Here is a 15,656-nt window from a genome sequence, read left to right as displayed (position 1 = left end):
CCAAAGCACACACAGAACCAGAACTCGAATTTGCTTCATAAATTTTATTCCCGATGCGGGATAGATTCCTTCCCTCCCCACAATAAATCACGTGCTACCCTGGAGAGCTCTGAGAGATTCTCCCACCACCTCCAGGGAAGAAGTGAGAAAGGCAGGTGCTGGAGACAGGGAAGGTTTCTCAGTTCCTCAGCCTACTCAACAGAGGACAGCCGCTCCCCATTATTAGCCCTCTCATCCACATTCCTTGAAAAAAAAAAAAAAGCTTTTGCTATCAAAAAACAAACAACACCTCAAGAAGTATGGGAGGAAGGTCTCCGGGGCTGGGACATGATGTTAAGGGTCACCAATGGAAGGAGGGGAAGGTAGGAGGAACTATCACTGCTTCTGCTGCAGGGCCTCCTTCCTTGCTGCATCTTGTAGCAACTGTGTGTCGACTTCATCTGCTGGCAACTGCACATAGCGAACCACTGAGCCCCGGATGAAGCAGTTCTTCACTGATAACTAGACAAAGATAGGCAAATGTGAAAACACCCTTAAAAAATGCCCTCCATCCACCCAGGGACCTCCTGGTTTCTTTGAGAGGTGTTCCTCTTCTTTACTATCCACAACTCACCATGTGAGGGTATTTCTCAGGGTCTGTGACACTGATGTCAGTTAGTTTGATGTTGAGATACTAAGAAAAGAAGAACACCATCATTAAAACTAGAGACAAGATGAAAGTACCCAGCTCTCAAGCTCTCCCGTTTCCTTCCCCAAGATCCCATTCAGGGCCCTTATTATAATCTCACCTGATCCACAGAATGGAGAGTTCCACAGATGCTGTTATGGGCAGAGAGAGGGTAAAACCAAATTAATTTATACCAAAGTCAACACAGAGGTGACTTCAGAGCAGGGGATAAGGACATGGTTGGGGGAAGTAAAGGACTTGAAGAAACCAGAAAAGGTACAACCAGAAAGGGGCATGACTAAGCTCTGGAGTAGGAAAGAATGTGCTTCCAGAGCAGTGTGTTATTTTAGACCTCACATCTCTTCTCCCTAAACCAACTCACTCTTCTAGCTGCCATAAGACAACTGTTGTTATGTGCCAGACCTGTATTCTCCATAGTATTTGTAATCTTCACAGCCATTTCATTGGGTAGCTATTATGAAACATCCAGGGGCCCAGAAACATTTTGTAACTTGGCCAAGTTTAGAACAAAGACTTTGATCAAAGCCTGTCTGACCCCCCTCAAATCATCAGTTCTTTTCAAATACTACTGCTTTGGAACCAGAGCCCCATATGTAATGTATATAAATTAACAATCAGTGTTCTTGATGATGTAGGCACAAGGGATGTCCTCTCCCTCTACCCTCTAAGCCACCAGGGAAGCCCAATATAAATTAACTAGCAGTGTTCTTGATGATGTAGGCACAAGGGATGTCCTCTCCCTCAATCCATGAGCCCCCTGCAATGTTAAAGAGGAATGCTATCTAAATACCACTGCTTCAAACCAGACTCTCTCCCAATCCTTTAATTTCTGCCAATGGTTTCAACACTGTCTCACAACCTCAAACCCTGTAAATCGAGAACCCTTCATGTCCTACAAATCCCCATTGTTTGCTGATGTCTAACATTTCTGCAATTTCTATAATTCTCTCTGACAAACCAAGGTCTAATGACTTTACAGCTCAATCCAGGCTAGCCTCCAGCCTGGCTGCCCTCATCCTAACCCTCCTGCATGTCACCACCAGATTCTAAGTTCCTTAGAACCTGTTTCTCAAACATTAATGTGCACTCAAAGATTCCAAGAATCTATGACAAAAGAGGAAACATAAGCTAGTGTTAAAAAAAAAAAAAGCTAGTGTAGTATGTGTATAGTGTGGTAAAGGTGGTCAATAGTTTTCTTTGTAAGAATAACTGCTCTTTAATTGACCTTTTTTTGTATTAAAAAATTGTTAATAAATAGCAGTTTTTAAAACATCCTTATCTTGCCAAAATTCAAGTTGTCCGTTCTCTGTTGGGCCATAATTTTTGTAAAATTCTAAGTATTTGAAATCCAGTGTCAGACCAACTGCCTCAGTGGTGATTTCACCATATTCCTGGATGCTTAAAAAAAAAAACAAAACAAAACCTTGGTGCCCTATCACCTACTGCAGCTGTGAAATAACTTTCAGGAATTGCATAAAGTGGTAATTTTTCTTCAGTTCCTTTAGAATGAGATACTTGGCACAAAAGTGGTCTGACACCCAGCATGAGAGAAAGAACACTTCTCCCAACCCAATAGATTACCTTTGAATTTTTAAGTCCTTGCTTTAAGGTCTGGGGCTATAACAGTTATTCTTGCCATTTGGAAAACCCAGGAAGAAAAAAAGAGGAAAATAAAAAACAAGTCATCTTACAGAAGTGATGAAAGTAGTTGTGGTTTCCACACTTGTCTCTCTATATGGACCCAATTTATATGCCATCAATATCACATGCATTGCTGGTACCATAGATCAGAAATCTCTGACCTAAAAGGCAAATAAATCCCTTGCTTCACCATTCTGCCATGTCAATGTTTCCCCCACTAAGAAATTATCTCACATAGAAATGTAGAAGGAACTGCTGGGGAGACAATACACTGATTCAAACTTTCTAAAGGATAGTCAGGTAGTATGTTTTGATATTTAAAATGTACATTTCATTCAAAGAATTTTTTACTTCTTCTAATGAAATGAGATGTATACAAAGATTTACGCTTGAGGATGTTCAGGGCAAAATCACTTGTAAAAACAAAGAACTGGGAACAGCCTAAGTGTCCAGCAAAGCAAGGTTTTGCTTAAATCAGTTCTAGCCAGCTTAGAAAAATGTCATTCAGACATTAACAACATTAAACATCAACTTTATTGACATGGAAAATACCCACAACATACTGTTAAGTGAAAACCAAGTTTCACGACTGCATAGAGACTATACCCTGTTTTTAATTTAAAAAGGGGTTAAGTGAAAGTTGCTCAGTCATGTCTGACTCTTTGCAACCCCATGGACATAAAGTCCGTGGAATTCTCCAGGCCAGAATACCGGAGTGGGTAGCCTTTCCCTTCTCCAGGGTATCTTCCCAACCCAGGGATCGAACCCAGGTTTCCTGCATTGCAGGTGGATTCTTTACCAGCTGAGCCACAAGGGAAGCCCAAGAATACTGGAGTGGGTAGCCTGTCCCTTCTCCAGTGGATCTTCCTGACCCAGGAATTGAACCAGGGTCTCCTGCATTCCAGGGAAGCCCATTAGAAAGGTACTGCAGGTGTGTGTGCAGATAATGGAATTTAAGTTCTGGTTTTGTCTTTTACTAGTTGTGTAGACCTAACCAAGTTTCTTAATCTATCCAACCTTCAGTTTCCTCATGTGTAAAACAGCAACAATAGTGTATGTCATGTAGAGATGTTCTGAAAATAAAATGAGTTAAACAATTTATTCAGGCCTGTGTTAGACATTAGGTACACAGTGGTAAGCTTAAACATGGTCTTGGCCCTGTAGGAAAGATGGTTCCTAAACAGTTACATTTCTATGAAATCATAATTTGAGAAGCACCCTGTAGCAAGGAAAAAGACTTTGTAACAGAATAGTGTACTTGGCTAGAACCAGGAAAGTGCAGGGATATAGCGTTTAATGCAAGTCCTGAGAGATGATTAGAAGCTAATGATACAAGGGGACAGGGGATGTAAAAGCTGTACAGACAGAAGGAGCTGCACCAGTCTCCTGTGTATCTTTTTTTTTTCTGAGTCCTCCTGTGTATCTTTTATATTTTCTTCAACAAAAGGGAGATTATGCCACATATACAGTACTGCAATAGCTTTTCCTATTGGTATCTCAGTTCTATGTGACAGCTATATTATATGGAAATACCACAATCGAACCCATTCCCTATTTATGGCTATCCCCCCCCCCCAACTTGTGACTATTACACACACACACACAAATCTACCATCTTTCTACATACATTGTTACTTGTGGAACTGATACTTCGATTTCTAGAAGTTGGGTCTGCCCTGTTTTCTCTCTGGTACTTACTACTTATATATTTCTTTATATTGTTTTCCAATACATGATACAACTCCCCAGCTAATCTGTAAGTTTAAGACACAAGTCATTTCTTCCTTTTGTATCTCTCCCACCTTGCCTAGTGCTCAAATAGTCCTCAAATTAAACAGGTTCCAGGGCGCTCAGCACATCCACCCCCTACAAACTTGTGGGAACAAGTACCTACCTCAGGTCATTCTTGAGTTCCACGACCACATCCTTGCCGACAAGGGACTTGAAAAAGGAATAGAAGAGCTATTGGGCGAGAGGGGGAAAACCATCATATGGGAAGGGACATAGTAAAGAGGTGTGAACCCCTGCCAGTATTACCAAACACTGGTATTGGGATCCCGCCACATCTCTGGCAGTTCTCTAAACTTCACAGGAAGGAATACTTCACAGGAATACACAAGAAGGAATACTCGAATGAACAGCTGAAGCCCTGACGATGATGCATACTACGAGCCCCTGACGTAAAGCCCTAGAGTCATCTGCCCTGCACACCTCGGGTCTGCCTCAATGGACTATCTCTCCTGGAGTCCTGACCACGCCTCCTAGATAATTGTATTAAGTATTCCACCCGCCCCTTCTCGGAGCCTGGTCTCCGTCAAGGAAATGCTCCTTGAGGTCTACTGTCCCTGCTGCCTCTCTCATAGGGGGTAAAAAATTCCATTTGCTTCCAAGTCTCTTCTCAAAGAACTTGAGGTGAGGAACCAATAATGGAGGGAAAATCTAGGGCCCAACGCCAGCCCAGAGGAACAAAGCCTCCAAAGTGACGCCCACCCCGCCCCCAACCGTCCCAACCGCCCGCGCTCCCCGAGGGCGCCCCCTTGTGACGTCACGGTACCTACCATGGTGCTTGCGCCGCCGGCTCTCCGCCGGACCGGGAAGGCGCGGGCCGGGTGCCGTGGGCCGGAGGCCTGGCGGGAATTGGAACGCGAGCCCGCGCGTGGGGCGGGGTGGGGTCGCGCAGGCGCAGCGGGGAGGCGCAGCGGGGAGGCGCAGCGGAGAGCTCCGAGTGATGGAGGAGACCGAACGGCTGGATCACGGCTCAAGGGGAGCCGGCCGGGTAAAACCGAGGAGAAAGCCAAAGCCGGGAGAGGGGCGGGGCTTCCCGCCTTCCGACTTCCTCCCGGAGGGGCGAGCTCCCACCGCGCAGGCGCGGGTCCCAACTGCGCCCGGAGGGTTAAAAAGGCTGGCTCACCGCCTCTTAGGTTTTTGTTCCTTTCTTTGACAATAAATTCACTCCCAGCCCGACTTGCTCTTACCCTAAAGACACTTCCTATTGCAGACTGACTGCCGGGGAGCTTGTGAAAATCCATGATGATTTGTACATTTTTTTCTGTATGCTACACTTGGGTAACAACAACAACAAAAATTGGGAAGTCCCCGAGATCAAGAGCCTGCACGCCCGCAAATCTTGATTTTATCAAAGGTTCCCAATAAACACATTACTCTCTCAGTCCACATTTCTTTTACACTCTGCCTACGGTTGTCCTGTAAAGGACTGAGTAAAACAGAACACAATGGATCCGGGATAAAAGTACCCATTCTAATATTTCACTTCCAAATATTTCCCTCTCAAACACAAAGGGACACTAATGCAGTAAATGCAGTTACACATACTTCTATATCATGTTCCTCCAGGCTTTATAAGTATGTGAAATTATGACAGTAGGTGAAGGTATTTTTTTAAGGGATAAGCTCATAAGTTTTTCATTTCTCTTCTTGCATAAAAGTACACATTTGTTAGGAGGTTTTTTAAGAAATATATTCAGCAGGTAAAGGACCGTAATATGGAGTGCGCAGGGGCAGGATCTCCTAGGCCCCACCTATGAGTGACATCAGGACATCAAGCAGAAGTTGGTCCTTGCCCCAACTCCCCAGCTCAACCTTAAACACCTAATCAGTCAATCACTTAAAAGCAGTATCTAAATTAGCAGCTACTCTAACTGGGGCTAAAGGGTTTAACCTGATAATCAAAAGTTATTTTCCCTTCTTCAATCAGCTCCTGAAAATTCAAATACTTTGCCCTTACCAGCTTAATCATTCACAATTAGCTCACAAACAGACCACACGTGGTCGCTCCACACTCCCTTTTTACAAGATACACTCATAGTCTAAAAATACCGCAAGTAATTTGCTTTAGGAACAAATTTACTGAGGGACAAATAACCATCCACACAGGAAAAAGGAAGTTGGGAAGGCTGGAAATAAATAACAGACATTCAGATTCTTCAAATGGTTCCGAGAGGTGCCTAGTTTTCCTAAGAGTCTCATTCCAGAGTCAGAAATTTGTTGTAATGCGTCAGAAAATTGTTGGAGTGTGAAAAGATGGTATATGAGACTCCTCCATCAGAATCCAAAAGTGATAGTCACTTAGATTCAGGTCCAGTCAATTCAGGAATTATAACCATGTTTGAAGATGAGGGCAACAAAATTCATCTTAGAGGCACCCTAGAACTGTCCAGCTCCACATAAGATTAATCTACTTCTTCAATTGTGGGGCCTGTTGCAGCCCTTCCAGGTGTATACCCTGTTCCACAGGAAGGCCCAGTGCATCCTCCCTGGTAGAGTTTTGTAATGATTGGGTTACATACTTGCTCCAATTCCTTTCTCTTATGATCAAACTCATCTTTCTCAGCCAGTTGATTGGCCTCCAGCCACGAAAGGACCTCATTGCATTTACTCAGTATTTTCTTTTTATCAGACTCACTAATCTTGCCCTGTAGACCTTCATCACTCACAGCACTCTTCATGTTAAAAGCATAGGATTCTAAGGCATTTTTTGCAGCAATTTTCTCTCTCTGGACCTCATCCTCAGCTTTATATTTTTCAGCATCCAGAACCATGCGCTCGATCTCCTCCTTGCTCAGCCGGCCCTTGTCATTGGTAATGGTGATCTTGTTGGCCTTGCCCGTGCTCTTGTCCATAGCTGTTACATTGAGAATACCATTGGCATCAATGTCAAAGGTCACCTCAATCTGGGGCACTCCCCTGGGTGCCGGAGGGATTCCAGTCAGATCAAAGCGCCCCAGCAGGTTGTTGTCCCGAGTCATGGCCCTCTCGCCCTCATACACCTGGATCAGCACGCCCGGCTGATTGTCTGAGTAGGTGGTGAAAATCTGTGTCTGCTTCGTGGGGATGGTGGAGTTGCGCTTGATTAGTACAGTCATGACTCCCCCTGCGGTCTCCAAACCTAAAGACAGGGGAGCCACGTCCAACAAGAGCAGGTCCTGTACCTTTTCAGACTTATCCCCCATCAAAATGGCTGCCTGAACTGCAGCCCCATAGGCAACTGCCTCATCGGGGTTGATGCTCTTGTTGAGATCACGACCATTAAAGTAGTCCTGCAACAGCCTCTGAACCTTAGGGATTCGAGTAGAGCCCCCTACTAAGACAATGTCATGGATTTTAGCTTTATCCATCTTGGCATCCCGAAGAGCCTTCTCCACAGGCTCCAGGGTGCCCCTAAACAGGTCTGCACACAACTCTTCAAACCGGGCTCTGGTGATGGATGTGTAGAAGTCAATGCCTTCATAAAGTGAGTCAATTTCCAAGTTGGCCTGGGTGCTAGATGACAGGGTCCTCTTGGCCCTCTCACAGGCAGTGCGCAACCGCCTCACAGCCCGCTTGTTCTGGCTGATGTCCTTCTTATGTTTCCTCTTGAATTCTTCCACAAAGTGGCTCACAAGCCTGTTGTCAAAATCCTCTCCACCCAAGTGGGTGTCCCCAGCTGTCGCCTTAACCTCAAAAATCCCATCATCTATGGTCAGCACAGACACATCAAATGTGCCTCCACCCAGATCAAAGATCAAGACATGTCGCTCTCCCTGACCTGCTTTATCTAAGCCATAGGCAATGGCAGCAGCAGTGGGTTCATTGATAATTCTTAGCACATTGAGACCTGCGATAACACCTGCATCCTTGGTGGCCTGACGCTGAGAGTCATTGAAGTAAGCTGGCACAGTGATCACAGCATTGGTGACAGTGTAGCCCAAAAAAGCCTCAGCAGTCTCCTTCATCTTAGTCAGTACCATAGAAGAGATTTCCTCAGGATAAAAAGCTTTCTTTTCCCCTTTGTAGGACACCATTACCTTGGGCTTGCCTCCTTCGTTGATTACTTGGAAAGGCCAAAGTTTCATATCTGATTGCACGACAGGATCATTAAATTTTCTGCCGATCAGACGTTTGGCATCAAACACAGTGTTCTGGGGATTCATGGCTACCTGGTTCTTGGCCGCATCGCCGATGAGCCGCTCGGTGTCTGTGAAGGCCACATAGCTAGGGGTGGTGCGGTTGCCCTGGTCGTTGGCGATGATCTCCACCTTGCCGTGCTGGAACACCCCCACGCAGGAGTAGGTGGTGCCCAGGTCGATGCCGATGGCCGTTCCCTTAGCAGCAGCCATGGTTTTTCTAGGTCTGTGGGAAAAGAATGAGATGAAAGTTTTTCAGTGAGAACTTTTAAATTTTATTTTTAACTGTGGTAAAATACACACAACATAAATTTACCCTCTTAACCAATTTTTGGCATACAATTCAGAAGTCAGTCCACTCACATTGTTGGCCAACGAATCTCCAGAATTTTTATCTTGCAAAACAAATTTTATACCCATTAAACAACTCCCCATTTCCCCTCACCTCCCAACCCTTGAACCACCACTAGTCTACATAATTTTGGGGGGCCTACTTTTTGTCTCTCAGAATTTGACTCTTCTAAGTACCTCACATGAGTGAAATTATACACTATTTTTTTGTGTGTGACTGGCTTAATTTACCATAATATCCTAAAAGTTCATCTATTTTACAGCATGTCATAATTTCTTGCATCTTTATGGCTGAATAACTTTTATTGTATGTATATACCACATTTGTTTATTCATTCTTTCTGTGGCACTTAAATGGTTTCCATTTTATGGCTATTATGAATAATCCTGCCATATAATCCCTGTACAAACATCTCTTCCAAACAAGGTTTTTGGACAAGATAGAAAAACTCCTAGCTAACAGGCATGAAGAGGGAGGGCAGTGGCATATTGATTCTAATTCCTCACAGGGCCTCACTCCACGGTCCTGTTTCTGTGTCTGTGATGTAGTTTATTCTAATATTGTACAAGCCTCCGATGAACTCATTATTTGAAGTTCTAGTCTCCTCAGAAGACATCACTTCCACAGGTGGGTTTAGCAACCCTGCCGGTCCTCTTTTACCCTCTATTAGGGATTGTGGAGATTTCGGCCAGTCTGCAGAATGCCGCTAAGAATCCAATCAAGCCCTCGTGAGTTTTCTCAGGTAAGGTGGTGCTCTCTAAGACTTTCTCTAATCTCAAAAACAGAACTCCTGTTATCTGGAGACAATAACCTATCAGCTCCTTCATTTTTTTTTTTTTTTTTTTTGGTAGCTCTAAGCAATTCCAGCCACCTTTGCGGCCCTTAAAGGAGCCCCCTTCGCTGACTAGCCACCATACCCATACCTTATATTTAAACAAACTAGAGAAGTTTCCAATACCTCCTCAAACCAGGACCTACTAGTCTTGCCTATTCCCAGCCCATTCCAGTCACAGCACTTGTGACTCACCTAGTGTCCCGCCGCCTTCGATCCAGTTTGATACGGTTCAGATTGCGAAGCCCCTATAACTTGGGGCTCCTTCAATAGCCAAACTGCGCAGGCGGTGTCCCCCCACCCCCCACCCGCCCCGTCATACGACTTTGAGTTGGGACCAGACCTATGATCCTAATTCTCCACTAGCCCGTGAGGTCAGAGGCAGCACCTCCATTGTAACGCGACTAGAGCAGGGCGGCGTCAACATCACCGCCCCAACTCCCGACCCACCAGCCCCTCCCATCTTTTCCTCTCCCATTACCCCTTTCCGAGACAGTGCCAGCCAGCAAGTCCCAGAAGAGTCTGGAGAGTTCTGGGAGGAGTGGCATCCAGGGCGCTGATTGGTCCCAGAAAGCCAAGGGGCAGGACTTGAGGCGAAACCCCTGGAATATTCCCGACCTGGCAGCCCCACTGAGCTCGGTCATTGGCTGAGGAGGGAAAAGGCGGGGCTTGATGAAGAATTATAAACACAGAGCCGCCTGAGAAGAAACAGCAGCCTGGAGAGAGCTGATAAAACTTGCGGCTTAGTCCGTGAGAACAGCTTCCGCAGACCCCGCTGTCTCCAAGGACCTCCTCGAGCCGCACCGGCGCTTTCAGTTTTCGGGTTCCGAAAAGCCCGAGCTTCTCGTCGCGGATCCCGTCGGCCGTTTTCAGGTTTGAAGCTTCTCTCGTAGCCGAAGAGGCAGGACACCGGCATGGCGAAAAACACGGCCATCGGCATCGACCTGGGCACCACCTACTCCTGCGTGGGGGTGTTCCAGCACGGCAAGGTGGAGATCATCGCCAACGACCAGGGCAACCGCACCACCCCCAGCTACGTGGCCTTCACAGACACCGAGCGGCTCATCGGCGATGCGGCCAAGAACCAGGTGGCGCTGAACCCGCAGAACACCGTGTTCGACGCGAAGCGGCTGATCGGCCGCAAGTTCGGCGACCCGGTGGTGCAGTCGGACATGAAGCACTGGCCTTTCCGCGTGATCAACGACGGAGACAAGCCTAAGGTGCAGGTGAGCTACAAGGGGGAGACCAAGGCGTTCTACCCGGAGGAGATCTCGTCGATGGTGCTGACCAAGATGAAGGAGATCGCCGAGGCGTACCTGGGCCACCCGGTGACCAACGCGGTGATCACCGTGCCGGCCTACTTCAACGACTCGCAGCGGCAGGCCACCAAGGACGCGGGGGTGATCGCGGGGCTGAACGTGCTGAGGATCATCAACGAGCCCACGGCCGCCGCCATCGCCTACGGCCTGGACAGGACGGGCAAGGGGGAGCGCAACGTGCTCATCTTTGACCTCGGCGGGGGTACGTTCGACGTGTCCATCCTGACGATCGACGACGGCATCTTCGAGGTGAAGGCCACGGCCGGGGACACGCACCTGGGCGGGGAGGACTTCGACAACAGGCTGGTGAACCACTTCGTGGAGGAGTTCAAGAGGAAGCACAAGAAGGACATCAGCCAGAACAAGCGGGCCGTGAGGCGGCTGCGCACGGCGTGCGAGCGGGCCAAGAGGACCTTGTCGTCCAGCACCCAGGCCAGCCTGGAGATCGACTCCCTGTTCGAGGGCATCGACTTCTATACGTCCATCACCAGGGCGCGGTTCGAGGAGCTGTGCTCCGACCTGTTCCGGAGCACCCTGGAGCCCGTGGAGAAGGCTCTGCGCGACGCCAAGCTGGACAAGGCGCAGATCCACGACCTGGTCCTGGTGGGGGGCTCCACCCGCATCCCCAAGGTGCAGAAGCTGCTGCAGGACTTCTTCAACGGGCGCGACCTCAACAAGAGCATCAACCCCGACGAGGCGGTGGCATACGGGGCGGCGGTGCAGGCGGCCATCCTGATGGGGGACAAGTCGGAGAACGTGCAGGACCTGCTGCTGCTGGACGTGGCTCCCCTGTCGCTGGGGCTGGAGACGGCCGGAGGCGTGATGACCGCCCTGATCAAGCGCAACTCCACCATCCCCACGAAGCAGACGCAGATCTTCACCACCTACTCGGACAACCAGCCGGGCGTGCTGATCCAGGTGTACGAGGGCGAGAGGGCCATGACGCGGGACAACAACCTGCTGGGGCGCTTCGAGCTGAGCGGCATCCCGCCGGCCCCCCGGGGGGTGCCCCAGATCGAGGTGACCTTCGACATCGACGCCAATGGCATCCTGAACGTCACGGCCACGGACAAGAGCACGGGCAAGGCCAACAAGATCACCATCACCAACGACAAGGGCCGGCTGAGCAAGGAGGAGATCGAGCGCATGGTGCAGGAGGCGGAGAAGTACAAGGCGGAGGACGAGGTCCAGCGCGAGAGGGTGTCTGCCAAGAACGCGCTGGAGTCGTACGCCTTCAACATGAAGAGCGCCGTGGAGGATGAGGGGCTGAAGGGCAAGATCAGCGAGGCGGACAAGAAGAAGGTGCTGGACAAGTGCCAGGAGGTGATCTCCTGGCTGGACGCCAACACCTTGGCAGAGAAGGATGAGTTTGAGCACAAGAGGAAGGAGTTGGAGCAGGTGTGTAACCCCATCATCAGCAGACTGTACCAGGGGGCGGGCGGCCCCGGGGCTGGCGGCTTTGGGGCTCAGGCCCCTAAAGGGGGTTCTGGGTCTGGCCCCACCATTGAGGAGGTGGATTAGGAATCCTTCTCTGGATTGCTCATGTTTGTTATGGAGACTGTTGGGATCCAAGGCTTTGCATTGCCTTATATATCTGCCTTTCATCAGCTATCAGCTATACAAGCTGTTTGAGATGTTGAACTGTCTCTCTTGGTTAAGTTAGGAACTCGTTTCCAGAGTCTTAAGTATCGAGCTGAATGTATAGTGCCATCTTTTGTCAACTTCTCTTTTCGTAGTACTCATGCCAAACTCAAGCTATTTCCCCACCCCCCCCCCACCCCCCCGTTTCTCACTGTTTACTTTCAAGTAAATAAACTCACATAATTAGAGTGATGTTTGTTTGTGTTTTTATTTTTAAGTCGGAAGGATCTGCAGAGGTTGTCTTTTGCCAAAAATGAACTGCAATTGGCCTCTTAGGTAAGGTCAGGGATCCGGAAAGGAGGAATATAGCATTATGACACATTTCTTTTAGGCAAATAGTATCCTTGGGAAATATAAAACTGCTCATTTGAAAGGTTGGGTTTGTGAACCCAGAAAATGTTAAGGGCTACTGGCATGGTAGCCTCAAGGTGGGGGTGAGCGGGGGGACTCGATACTTTAAGGGTGACCTCAGAAGGAGCCTGTGAATGGGAGTATTCCTGCAGAAGCAGGTAAATAAAAGAGGCAGTTAAGAGTGGAGGGTCATGGCTCCTGCTACTTGTAAGTACAGGTGATAGATACCTTAGAGCCTTGTTACTTAATCTGGATTCAGCAACAAAGAGAAGGTGAGTCCTAAATTGCCTTCAGGAAATGTGAAATTCTAGTACTGGCTTGCCTAGTTATGCACTATTGTGTTAGCCTCTGTGATCCCCAGGTCTCAGAGTTTAAAATGGAAGGGTTTGGCCTGATGCTTCAGTTTATATTTAATTTCTTGAAAGAATGCTGGGATAAAAATGCTGCATTTCCAGTACTGGTTACCTACATTTTAAGTATCCCAGTTGAGTACTTTAGAGAGGTGTCACTGTTTCATGCCCCAGCAGGAGGACCCCCCAGTATTTCAGTGTTCTTACCCACCAGGTACTGTACCAGGGGCCTTTCAAATGTTTAATTCCCATTCCACCATACTGAGTATAGGCAGTTTTTGGCTTCCACAAGTGGACGTATGTGGAGACTTAAGTCACTGGCTTGACTTAAGATTTATTTCAAGGTTAAAAAAATGAGTTCAGCAAAGATGTTGAACCTGGATTCCAACTGAGGTTTTATTGGTTTTTGCTCTGCTGTCCACAGGGCTTTGTGCATGTTTGGTTCTGGGTTATGGGTCTACCCTAGGTTTCACAATCAATAATCTTTCTGCTTTGACTCTCTCTGATTCTAAACAACTGTGTCAGGTAATACGGTTAATGCTAGAGGTTTAGTGCTGGTTAATTTAGAAGAGTGAAAAAACCTGCAGCACTGTACCAGAAAGGCTTAACCATAGGCTTCCTTCCACTGGAGATGCTTCTTGCCCTAACTGCTGCTAGCATTCTGGGCATAGTCCCCTCCACAGCCTGTTTGTGGGAAAAGGCCAGGCACAATCCTCACGACTTGGGAGTGAGCCTCTTTAAAAGTCAATTGTATCTGGGGATTATGGAGATTCTGGAACCAGGTGGAAGTGGTGATTGCACAAACTGGGCTAGGTACCACTAAATTGTACACTTTAAAAGGGTTTATGTTATGTGAATTCACCAAAAATAGTAAAAAAAAATTGTGTCAACATCCTGGAAAAGCACTTTGTGTATCTCAAGGCCCACCAAATCTTTCACTAAATACTCGCGTTAGAAGAAACTCTAATATTAATGGGAATAACATGGAGAGGTAGACCTGTCCCTGTAAGTTTGGAAATGAAAATCTAAGAGATGCTTAGACTTGCAGGCCAGCATATAAACACAGGTTTAATCCTCAGGGTAGGTGAAGTGTAGCACGGTGGACTCCTGCCACAATGAGTCAACCTTCATGGGGATATGCGGTTGCAACAAGACCTCCTCTGCCCCCACAGAACTGCAGTACCATCTGTGACTGTCATCTGCAGATAATACAGTAACTCTTCAAGCAGTCACTACTTTAGGGGGAGGTGGCAAGGGATGGGGAGGGTGGGTGGAGATTTGGTAAAGACCTAACAAACACTTTTGATAAGAGAGATTAGGGAAATCTCCAGAAATTAACTTGGAGAAAATGAGTTCCTATGGCTAAATCAGTTAAGATTATCAGGGTGTTTTATTAGGAAGTCAATATACGATGTTACTGCACAGTCCCTTACACAGACTACTTTGAAAATAATCACCTTCAACATAAAGCTGAGGGACAAGGAGAATGCAAAATCATTCCTGGAGAAGGTGTTTGCGGTAGCAGCAGGAACTCGGGGGGGCGGGGGGGGGCGGGGAGGTGGTGCATCAAGGAAAAATAATGGTCGATCAGAAAGCATTTTTAAAATCTAACGCCTTCCTTAATTTCAATCTCACCTACCTCCCTATGCCAGCCCTCAAAAATTAATGGTTATGTAATGCGACTGATTTTAAATCCAAGATACTACGTTATTAACATACTGTTACTCCTGGTGTTTAACTGGATTCTGTCATTAAAAATGAAAAGGATACCAAAGCAATAACGTAATTGTGAGAGAAGTGCACAGAAGCATGGGCTTTCAGTTAAATGGTTTTCATGTGAAAAGTCAACACTGGCGATTTCTGAGGGGGCGAGCCTCAAGGTAGGAATAAGAAAGGGCAACTGTCATTCTTTATTCTAACTGATCACCTTAAGTCCGTCCCCGAGGGTCACCCGCAAAGTATCCAGTGCAGTTCAGTGGGATATAGCAACCCCATCAGTCCTCTCCTAACTCCAGCTCACGTAGAGACGTTAAGGAGTCAGGTATCGCAGCGAATTCAGGATGCCGAGCCAACCTGCCCCACCCCACGGGCGCCAGTACCGCCCGACAGGGGATCGGAGAAAAGGGCACGGCGGGGAAGGAGGGAGGGCACACAGGAAATACAGGGTAAGAGGGCGGGGGAGTCCGGAAGACCAGAATCACCCCCAGAGGATCTTCCACCTTTTTACCCCTCCAAACGTCCCCATGAGAACCAGGGACTAGACTCGGGAGATGGGGCGGCGGCAGAAAGAAGCCGGCAAGCTCGCAGCAGAAGCCCATCCCTGCCCAGGGCTGCGGCGCACCCGCCTCGGGCGGTGGGGACCTTCTCGCTGCTGGCCACCCCAATCCATCCGACTTACTTGTGTCAGTTACAAACCTGTCCAGTGTTTTCACCCAACAAATTAGCGAGTTTGAGGAAAACTCTAAAGGTCTCTCCCCTATTGATTCCTTTAATCTCATTTTGAAGAAGACAACCGAAGAACGCAGGCATCAGCCAGGCAACTCCGCGGCCAGCCCCGCCGTCAGGCCCCGCCCCGCTAT

At 47.7% G+C, this 15,656-nt stretch overlaps 3 protein-coding genes across 6 annotated transcripts; 1 reads left to right on the top strand and 2 right to left on the bottom strand.

Moving 5' to 3' along the window:
• Nucleotides 1-24: 24 nt before the first annotated feature.
• Nucleotides 25-5,373, bottom strand: LSM2 (LSM2 homolog, U6 small nuclear RNA and mRNA degradation associated). The gene is made up of 5 exons (XM_061147050.1): nucleotides 4,888-5,373; nucleotides 4,224-4,291; nucleotides 789-819; nucleotides 614-673; nucleotides 25-501 (listed from the first exon to the last, which is right to left on the bottom strand). The coding sequence occupies exons 1-5, from the start codon at nucleotides 5,356-5,358 to the stop codon at nucleotides 376-378; spliced, it is 756 nt and encodes a 251-aa protein (XP_061003033.1). The 5' UTR covers nucleotides 5,359-5,373; the 3' UTR covers nucleotides 25-375.
• A 470-nt stretch (nucleotides 5,374-5,843) lies between these two features.
• On the bottom strand, nucleotides 5,844-15,637 carry LOC133059644 (heat shock 70 kDa protein 1-like). 4 transcript variants are annotated; one of them, XM_061147048.1, is made up of 2 exons: nucleotides 15,476-15,637; nucleotides 5,844-8,458 (listed from the first exon to the last, which is right to left on the bottom strand). In XM_061147048.1, the coding sequence occupies exon 2, from the start codon at nucleotides 8,443-8,445 to the stop codon at nucleotides 6,520-6,522; it is 1,926 nt and encodes a 641-aa protein (XP_061003031.1). In that variant the 5' UTR covers nucleotides 8,446-8,458; nucleotides 15,476-15,637; the 3' UTR covers nucleotides 5,844-6,519. The 4 variants fall into 4 exon arrangements, with proteins under 4 accessions (XP_061003031.1, XP_061003028.1, XP_061003030.1 ...); XM_061147045.1 differs by having other exon boundaries at nucleotides 15,493-15,637; XM_061147047.1 differs by lacking the exon at nucleotides 15,476-15,637 and adding an exon at nucleotides 9,898-10,047.
• LOC133059645 (heat shock 70 kDa protein 1B) lies at nucleotides 10,126-12,564 on the top strand. The gene has a single exon (XM_061147049.1). It carries the CDS (start codon nucleotides 10,331-10,333, stop codon nucleotides 12,254-12,256), a length of 1,926 nt encoding a protein of 641 aa, XP_061003032.1. The 5' UTR covers nucleotides 10,126-10,330; the 3' UTR covers nucleotides 12,257-12,564.
• Nucleotides 15,638-15,656: the final 19 nt, after the last annotated feature.

This window comes from Dama dama, chromosome 7 (genome assembly GCF_033118175.1).
Source record: "Dama dama isolate Ldn47 chromosome 7, ASM3311817v1, whole genome shotgun sequence".
Classification (NCBI taxonomy): Eukaryota; Metazoa; Chordata; class Mammalia; order Artiodactyla; family Cervidae; genus Dama; species Dama dama.
This window is presented reverse-complemented; position numbering and strand designations above follow the sequence as displayed.

Excerpts from the sequence above, each read along its gene's own strand:
- LSM2 (XM_061147050.1), bottom strand. The coding sequence starts at position 5,358 with ATGGATTTTCACAAGCTCCCCGGCAGTCAGTCTGCAATAGGAAGTGTC. Across the intron at positions 820-4,223 it reads GAACTCAAGAATGACCTGAG|CATCTGTGGAACTCTCCATT; the intron begins GTAGGTACTTGT and ends TGCCCATAACAG. Across the intron at positions 674-788 it reads CTCTCCATTCTGTGGATCAG|TATCTCAACATCAAACTAAC; the intron begins GTGAGATTATAA and ends TTCTTTTCTTAG.
- LOC133059645 (XM_061147049.1), top strand. The coding sequence starts at position 10,331 with ATGGCGAAAAACACGGCCATCGGCATCGACCTGGGCACCACCTACTCC.
- LOC133059644 (XM_061147045.1), bottom strand. The coding sequence starts at position 15,575 with ATGAGATTAAAGGAATCAATAGGGGAGAGACCTTTAGAGTTTTCCTCA. Across the intron at positions 8,459-15,492 it reads TGGGTGAAAACACTGGACAG|ACCTAGAAAAACCATGGCTG; the intron begins GTTTGTAACTGA and ends CTTTTCCCACAG.